The sequence below is a fragment of the Crassostrea angulata genome, chromosome 6, assembly GCF_025612915.1.
Source record: "Crassostrea angulata isolate pt1a10 chromosome 6, ASM2561291v2, whole genome shotgun sequence".
Lineage (NCBI taxonomy): Eukaryota > Metazoa > Mollusca > Bivalvia > Ostreida > Ostreidae > Magallana > Magallana angulata.
The window spans coordinates 13,852,094-13,862,016 of NC_069116.1; the positions used below are offsets into that span (position 1 = coordinate 13,852,094).

Consider the following 9,923-nt stretch of genomic DNA (forward strand, 5'->3'; position numbering starts at 1 on the left):
AGCTTTCATTTTATATTTGGAAAAAGGGGCTGGCCCCTTCAATTAGAGGTCATGTTAACATGTGAGAAAGGAACATGTGAGAAAGTACAAGATATTTATGTCAACATGCAACATATCCTGCACATTAGCATAATGAACTTGCTTGTGGATATACATAGTTCGCATATCAGCATAGTTATCTCGTATGTTGACCTAAATATCTCGCATGTTGACATAAATATCTTGCAAATTAACATGATTAACTTGCATGTTCACATAGATAAGTCGTATGTCTACATAATTAACCAGCATGTTGATATAAATAATTTGCATGTTGTCATAATTTTGTAGCATCCTGCATCTTTGATGTCAGATACGGGCGTTAGTAAGTGATTTTACCCATATATAATTCAGATTCCCTATATAGATTTGTAAGTAAAATGTCAATAGGATTTATTTTTTATCTTGCATGTAGATACATGTATAAACATCTTGCACGTTAACATAATTATCTTGCATGTTGACTTGGATGTAAGGGGCAGAATTATGCTACCATATTTTAGACTTAAAAGTTTATTAAATATTTGTATCAAATTTGCTTAACTTCAATGTACCGCTTACATCAGAGCTCAACCTAAAAGTGAAAGTAGTTTTCTAGTCTGCGTCATGAAAAAGCTTGTTTATTTTTGTTTTAAAATTACGACATTAAACAAGTTGAATTTTTATAATTCCAAGATAAAAAAGCATTAATAATCAGCATGACATAATAGTTTAAGCTTAGTATTGGACCTTCGTTACAAAAATATTGATTTTTTTTAAAGTGATATGTTATTGGGTCGTTTCGTCATTAGCAACCTCACTGTATACACTAAAACGGAACCAGATTTTTTTTATAAATGTGTTTTCGGTATTAATACATAGGGCTTTTATTGATAATTTTTTGTATAGAATGAGGTGTGTCTGCATGAGCTTAACCAGATAGATGGACCTAGAAATACCATAAGGGCAAATATGGCTTGCAGGTTTGTGATTGTTATCATTCTCTTCAAGAAACGAAAAATATATTTTTAGCAAAGTCACAGCACTTTCTAAAATGAAGTTAAGACAATAGTATTATAATAAGTATCTAACTCCATAGCACATAGAGTACGCCCCTTCTGTGAATTGCAAATATTTTCGATTTCGGAAAGCGCCAGACAAAAGTTTAATAGTTTAACCTTCACGATAACTTATCTATACTGTCATATGATTCTTTATTAATAGTGCATGTATTGTTATGAAACGAAAATTTATAAATTAATAATGGTGACAGTGAACGATGAGGCTCAAGTAGTCTTTTGTTGATTTCTTACTGGGGGTCTGGTCAGAGCAATTATCTATACCAAATAAGTTGTAACTATTATTCTCCTCGATAATAGTTCTCTACTATATGCAGCATGCATTTTTGTCATTTCTGTCATAACAAAACTACTATCGTAGTAATATTGTTTATTTATATTTTATGTTTATATTTCAAGTAGGAGCAGTGATGATTGCAGCGATGGAGAATAAGAAAATAGAAAAGTATATATATAAACAGTAAATATCGAACAAGGCAAGGCCCATTTCGCAGACAGAGAAAATATTCGGACTTTCAAAATGATGATTTTCCAGAAGAAGATGTATTTAAAAAGCTAGTTTTATCAGATGGGTTATCAAGCGTATCTCAATATATAGAGGAAAATGTACCTGAAGAAACATTCAATCGATGGCTTAAAGGACGGCGAACAAAACTATTAGTTTACATGAAACGAAACAAACCCATTTGTATTGGTCCCTTTTTAAAAGAAGCTACACTGTGTTTTGATCACACCAGCAGAAATTGTCGACGCTTGAATTGCAGCCATTTTCATATTTGTAGTTTCTACCTAAACGATATTTGTAAACGTGGCAGAAATTGCAAGAAAGGTCACGACTTTGACGATGATCATAATCAACATATAATAGAAAATCTCGAACTGGAAAAGTTTCCAGAAAAGGAAATTAAGACTATCATTCTCTGCAGATACCCACAGGTCTGTCGCAGTGAAACATGTGCTTTGAGAGAAGATTGTCCATACCTTCACATCTGCTACAATTTCCTCAAGAACAAATGCGAGTTTGCCAATTGTACTAGGGGGCATTCTTTTGACACCCCTCATAACAACTGGGTCTTAAAATCCTACAGAATGGAACGATGGTCGGGAGAAAAGTTAGCTTTGTTGAAAGCGTTAATTAATATGCCACGACATCAAAAACAAATTGACTATTCTAATCAATATACACATTTTGATTATAATTCTGAATCAGAAGATATGTCAACATCCAATAGTACTAAAGACTGCAATGGCCACAAAAAAGACATTTGTCTAGATCATCTGGTAGGGACTTGTCGAACAAGAGCCTGTGATAAACACCATACCAATCTTCCCTACCTGTGGCAAATTCACTTCCTTGGTGAATGGTTGAGATTTGATGAAGAAGAAAACCAGTCACTGGAAAAAAGATATTGCAATATGAGAAGCAGTGCAAAAGGAAAGGTTAGTTTGTAGTAAGCTTCTAATACAACAGATATACTAGTACCATATATTGTCCATGCCATTTATGCTAAAGGGAAAATAAATTCTGCAATAGAAAAAGGTGAAATGAGAACTTGCAATTTGGATTTAAAAATGCATTTTACTACCTTTATGTTGCATGTTTTCTTTGTTAGATTTTTTCAAAGGGATTCATAAAGGAAATTACTCTAAATTTTAAAGAAGAATACGGCACTTGTACTGGGGAATCGGAATCCTTACAATATCGACGGCTGTCAACAGCGTCGTTTGCTACGGAAAACGCTCCATTGCAAAAGGGGTCTTTTCATACCCAATGGAGGTGGTACTTTAGAAATGATAATCATCAGTGGATGCCTTTTGATAAGGTATGTAATCAAAGAAATAATAATAAAAAAAAACATTGGTCCTTCAGCTAGGTGTACAATGCGATTGGTACGTTTAATTTCTGTTTTATATAACGAATTTATAGAATTCTGAATGATAGCCACTGTGTTTAAAAACTCGAATTCAAAGGTGTAACATAAGTTTGGAACAACGGCATGTATTGCTTTGTAAAACATTTATAAAATGAATCTAATAATTTTTCTATTGATCGACGTATCAAAGGAAAAATTAACCGGAAAACTTCATTAATTCGCGTAGCACATTGATGAAAAAGTTTTCAGGTCAATTTTTCCCGTGATACGTCGATCAATAGAAAAATTATAAAAAATTCATTTCTTATCAGTTAATGAAACATTTTCAAATCATAAAATGTGAAGCGTCATTGATTAGAATTGTAAATAATGTAAATGAAGCAGCGCGTATGAACACAAAACAACAACAATATTCAAAATGGATGCGCCTTGAATGCTTCAACTGAGTAGAGCTGAATTTAATGGATTAAACACAAATAAAGAGTTCAAATCTGAACCGGCTAAATTGAATACGAAAGGGGAATGCGATGGCTTGTGATGTTATTCACTGTGCAGCAAGATTCGTGGTTTTGATGTGAGTTAAATCGCTGGAATATGCAACTGCGCATAACCATACAAGGAGACACGATCGTGGACGAATATAGTTGATAATTATGTCGACAAATAATAGTATGTATGTGCGATATTTGTAAATGCTTTGGTAACTAGATATCCTATGAGGTATTTCAATAATATATCTGCCGCTTGGAATACGCCGAAGGAATTAAATTGATGCACTACCCATCGCTTTGCTTTACGATGCTTATTCTGATGACCGATCATGTACCTGTGTTAATTTAAAACTCATCGTTACCAAATTTGAACAGCAGTGTTACCGTGAAAGTGTATATGTCTAATAGATATGTTCGTTATAATCATTCCTAGAATTGGAACAGCCAGCTTCGCCGAAAATGTTGATCGTTGATCTCAAGCAGACGAAATCGTGAAAAGACGCTTAAGTTTTTATTTAGTGAATTAAATAATGTGTATTGTTTATTTTTGAAGGTTAAACTTTTAATTTTTTATATTTATGTTTTTTGTTTGCTGACAATTAAACAGACACAACTTGACAGCGTTTGTCTTGGAAATTCCCGTTCTATAAATAGTGTTAATCAGAACAAATCAGAAAAGTAGATCCGACAAAAATTTTATTGATGCAGGTACCAAAGAATTTTTTTAACCGAACAGAAGCGCCAAAATCTTTCAAAGTAATACATATTGAATGATTACGAGATCAATTTAAGCGTTGGTATTCTTGCAGAATGTTTCTACATCTTGTAAATACATGCGTTTGTTGAATATTTGATGAATTGCCGAGTTTATGGACGGTGTTAAAACTTGTATCGTCAGTTGGATTTGACTTATGAAGGTGCCTCATTACACCTTGGAATAGTTTCTCAAATCAGCAGAACATTATTTGAATGTCATAGATGGATAAGCAGCATACATGCAAAATAGGCAAAACTGTTTTGGGATAAAAAATACTTTTTTTTATAAAATTTTATCCAGTAAATGTGAACAAAAGACCATAAAAGATTCGAACTCATGATCTCCGGTTCACATGGCCGCTACATTAACTACTAAGCTATGACGATAGTCAACCAAATTGATTGATAAAAAAAAAATAACAAAACATTTTAAGCGCTATCTCGTGACATATAATCTGAAAAAAGTAAAAGTATAGGTGTAGTAAGGTACCTTAAATATATAATGTCTACTCCAGAAATCCAAGAAGTCTTCGAAATCCATGAAACCATCAAAATATGAATGCAAGTTTCCTGATAGCAGTTGTTAAATTTCTTTTTTTTCTTTTTCTTTTTTGAGGATGAATTGCTGTATACTTTAGAAAAGAAATACGTCACAGGACAAAAGTGCTATTTATTCACCAGGGAGAGTCATAAACTCAAATACAGAATCAGTTTTGCCGATTTGAAGCAGAAAAACCTTGATACCCGAACAGTTCGGAAGATTTTAAGACGACCAGTATTCGTGTTTCGTACTGACATAGTATGTAGACAATTGTAAGTCATGACAATATGAAGCATTTGCTTCTGATAACTTTCCTAAAAGTTGCTTTTTATGATCATTTACATTTATTAATTTATCTCATTTGCTCATTCTTTCCACGATTTTAGCAAAATACGCAAATATGGCATATATTACCAGGCCTAAGAAAATATATTATAGTAAATCAAAGAAACGGGTTTTTTGTTTGTTTGTTTCGGTTTATAGTTTATCCTTGTAATGAAATTATTATTTGAATGAGACACAATAGTTTAATATTGAAGTTTACAACAATCTGGTATTAACAACTCAAATCTTGATTTGAAACCACCCTTTAATATTATTTGACAATTCCACAAAATGATTTATTATTACTTACTGGAAAGGTATTATATTTGAAGTCTACGATACTTGTCAGGAAATGATTTTTTTAGCAAGGTACCGTGGATTTGAATAAATGAATTTCCGAATGTGCCTTAGGTTTCATACAAATATGCATTAGGTTTAGCACACTTGATTAGGTGAAAGCGGCTTTCCACCAAAAAGTGTACATTGTATTAACAGTATTCGATTGTATTTATTTAGTTATTGTTGCTATAATTATCTCCTTTTTCTCTTTAACTGCTAAAATATGCAGATGTCAATGGTTTTAAAAGTCGCCAACGTTACGTTGTGCAAAATTGGTCAGAATTCCTCAAAACATTTGTATAACTATTAAATTTCTAGTTCGATGGAAGCAGTGGTTCTAAGCAACATATATTATTTTCCTTGTAGATCAAAACTTGTACATCAGTTTTTTGTGTCAATTTCGGATTTAAACACACACTAAAAATTATATTTTTAACAGGTAAGGAGGATGGATGGTCAACAAATATCCATCAGATCTACTTAAAAATTTTGAAATGATTTGTATAGCTATAAAGTATTACATTGTATTTAGTAAAGACAAAATCCGTATTACCAAACGAGGGTATTTTCCTATATTTTTGCGAAGAGTTCTTCTTTTAAAGGAAACAACACAATGGCTCCGTCCATTGAGCCCTCTTAATGTACAGGGTATTTTTAGAAATGTATGGAATTCCTGAATGTGCATTCTAGAAGCCATTTAGACAAAGTTTTCTTTAACCATTAATCTGATCAAATATATTTTCAGTCCAAAAAGATTGAATATTCAAGTTGTCTCTTCTGATCCACATCCACCGGAGTGGAATGCATTAGACCTGGCGCACGATTTCGAGCTAGTTGAGTTAGACGAAACGCTTACAGAATTCATTGATGTGAAGACGGCGTTTTCCGCAGAATTAGATGAAAAAATCTTCAAGATTTGCAACATTTACCGTATTCAGAATTTACCTCTTTGGAATGAGTACAAAATGTAAGAACTTACAATATTTTTGATTTCGTGGTCTTCTTATATTTATTTTTTTATATCAATTAGTTTTCATTGATGACAGGAAGAAAATACATCTAGAGAAAACCCATGCAAAGAAGACTGGGAGGCTTGACGAAAGAACTCTCCTCCATGGCACCGATTCCTACGACACTTGTTATGGAATATGCACGAATAATTTTGATTTCCAGTTGAGCGGCAAAAATGCAACCGTATACGGAAAGGGTTCTTATTTCGCCGCTTCGGCTAAATATAGTCACAACTACACAAGAGGCCCTTTTCATCTAATGTTTCAAGCAAAGGTCTTAGTAGGAAGCTACACAAACGGAAGCGGGGATATGACCTGTCCACCAAATATTCCGGGAGAAGGCCACAGAAGATATGACTCATGTGTTGATAAAACATCTAATCCATCAATATTTGTTGTCTTCGACAGAAACCAATGTTACCCTGAATATCTTATTGCTTATCAAAGCAAATCTACCAAGAAAACTGCAGCAGCGGTGCAAAACAGATATCGGGCTGTAACAAACGTTAATCACTCGGTATTGGGAAGGACCACGCGCCATACAGGTAATGTCCACATGCAATTGTTAAATGCTCAGTCAAAGCCAACCACAAATTATCGGCGCTACATCAAAGTACCATCCACATTCGTTATCAAACACATCCATTACATCTCTCGATTCAAAAAATCAGTTTTAAAATTGTTCCCAAAATTAAACATTTTTATCATCGAATACAAGTGCAGCATCTACTGTCGACGCAAATTGTTCATCTATGATTTTTTTATATACTGTAGGGACTAGCATTGCAAGTACAGATACACCCGGAGAACCTCTGAACTCTGTAACCAACACGTCTCCTCCTGTCAGTACAACACTTCAAAGTACTTCATCAGTTTTAAATCGAGTTGTGTCTCAAACCTTTGAAAACCCCGGCTCAAATGTTGCCGGAAGAATGAAGAACGGTTGTACAATTCAATAACAGAAATACATTGTTATTTCAAAGAACTGATTTGAATCCTAATAATGCTTATAAACGCACATATGTTATTAACAAGAAATGATTGCTATGATAGTCACACACTTTCCATGTACATTTACAAGTATCTGAACAAATGACGCTGAAAGGGTAAGCTACATGTCACTGCAGTCCAAGCTTGTACAGAAAGTTTTCATGATTTTAAGAGACCACTTCTCATTTGCCACGGTAAAAACCTCCACTACTAGATAACGCCAACAGAAGAATAAGAACAGGGAAACATCCCCCTTTTAGGAAATGAGCCTGTTCGATTGATCATCGGGGTCTCTGTAGTGTCTCTTTGCGGTATTCTGCATTTTTGTGAGAAAATAATTATGATTTATGATTGTAAATGATCTTTTAAATAAGCACGTGTCTCCGGACTGACCGGATATGTTCAAGCGCTTAACTAAATATGTACTCATTTTTGTCGTATTCGCTGACGTAGACACCACATGTCGACCAGAAATACGATGGACACAGGGCGGCGTTAGCTTTAAGGTCTACATATTCGTGTTATTCCTTCTAAAGGCATTTGGACAGCTTCTTGTTTCTTTAGTATAAATTTCACGAAAGAATCAATGGTAACGATGATCAGAGACATAAAGCCACAGATGACACAATCTAAAATATCCTCATGGTGGCTTTACCATATTTGTAGAAAATTGCCGTAAGAGGTGAACAACCATGGTGTTTCAGGAACTTATGCACGCTCAATATTTTGTCAGCCCTCACAAAAATCAGCATGTACGAAGGGCTGAAATTCAAGCTACGGTAGTCGTTGTTGAAATGCATATTCGTATATTTTAATTCATTTAAAAATGTAGAGAGTAGTTGTGTTTTTACCTGTACAAACCCTCTTTTAAAAACTCTCCAACCGCTACTTGAATTCAGTGAAACTTTCTTGGTATTTAGGACACTATTTGTAGATGTTCATTTACCAAGGAATGTTGGCCCTTTTGAACTTAGAATATTGGCCCTATATTGAAAGTAGTAATGAGGTGTATGTAAGCGCAACTTCTCTAAATTCAAAGTAATACACTTAATGGATTTTTTGGCAATTTTTGCCCTTTTAGATTTAGAATTCTGTATTATTACAACATATGTGCACATTAGCAGCAAGTTTTGAGCTGATTATGTGCTCTGTCAAATTAGTTTTGTGTATAATGCATAACTTGCTATTCAATATGGGTTATATTGTCTAGCAATGGAAAGGGGGTAAATGACCTAGCTCACTTTTCTTTCATTATGATGTACATTTATCATACGTTATATAACGGACGTGTACGTGAAAAACAATTATTGTTTAAATAGTACAATTATGAATTTTTATACCAATCTGCTAACAATTAGACATGTGAAGATGCTCCTCGACGATACTCAGTAAAGCATCAGAACGATTTTACAAGTTACATTAATATTGAATTCAGACTATTAGCTTTGCATTCTTGTTCACTTTCATTTTCTTCAAAGCTTTTGGATCAGGGTTATAACAGTTTGCTAGTGTGGCTCAGGTGAGTGATGTGGCCCCTGGGTCTCTTGTTTTTTTTTTTTTACTTTGTTTGTGTGTGTGCGATCTATGGTAGTTTGTTAGTACACACGGTCACTGTAGGGCAATCGATTCGTTCGTTTTGTATATTATTTTTATGTATTATCTAGCCAGACAATAAAATAAACTAATATCGTCATGAATACCATCATGGGTTTTTGCATGAGAGATTTGATATGAAACCTTCATGTCAATGTTTATTAAAAGTTAAAAAAAAACCCTGACATATTTGGTTTTGATGTCTCAGTTTGGTTTTCATACACTTCTTAAAGAGTAGTGCTATTCTATTTGTTGAAGCAGTGTTCAATAATGTCTAGTCAGAATAACAAAATTTCAGTTTTCATGTTGCATAAAACCTTAATTTAAATTTTTATTTAAAGTCAACTTCAAATTACAAAAACATTCATTTTGAAATGGGGGTTATTCGTATTTAGGAAATTTGTCAGAGGGGAAATACATCAAGTGGAAAGATGGAGATCCACAGCATGCAAATCTTGCATTCGACCTTTAAATGTCTAGATACAAGAGTACAGTTTAAGATAAGACTAAATACATTTTAAGTTTAATTCATTAAAGTCTACAGTGATCGCCTTAACCTTTGTAGCATGGAATTATTGGAATGGTGTTGAGGCAATCAAGACCTACGTTACATTTTTTTATTAAATGGTAACAAATACCCAGATGGCATTATTATTCATTGTGGGGAAAACAACATTGGACAACAACACAGCATTCTTAGGGGATTCAGATGATGATGATGTTCTGGCTAAAAATTAAGGAACGATTACCAAATTTTAAGGAACGATTAACCATGATTATTTGGTTTCATATCTTGCAATGTTGACATTGATCTAAAGTGGTAGCAAATTAAGAAAGAAAAAAAAATCAAAGAAGTATTTACTGCATAGATAAGTTCATTTGACCGGTTTTGGCAATTATGTGTTTAT

At 33.6% G+C, this 9,923-nt stretch overlaps 1 protein-coding gene across 1 annotated transcript; it reads left to right on the top strand.

Moving 5' to 3' along the window:
* Positions 1-990: 990 nt before the first annotated feature.
* LOC128187206 (zinc finger CCCH-type antiviral protein 1-like) lies at positions 991-9,774 on the top strand. The gene is given in 8 exon segments (XM_052857478.1): positions 991-1,001; positions 1,497-1,545; positions 1,548-2,537; positions 2,711-2,920; positions 4,835-5,031; positions 6,168-6,389; positions 6,469-6,977; positions 7,207-9,774. Coding segments are annotated over 8 exon segments (2,373 nt in total). The 3' UTR covers positions 7,392-9,774.
* The last annotated feature ends 149 nt before the right edge of the window (positions 9,775-9,923 follow it).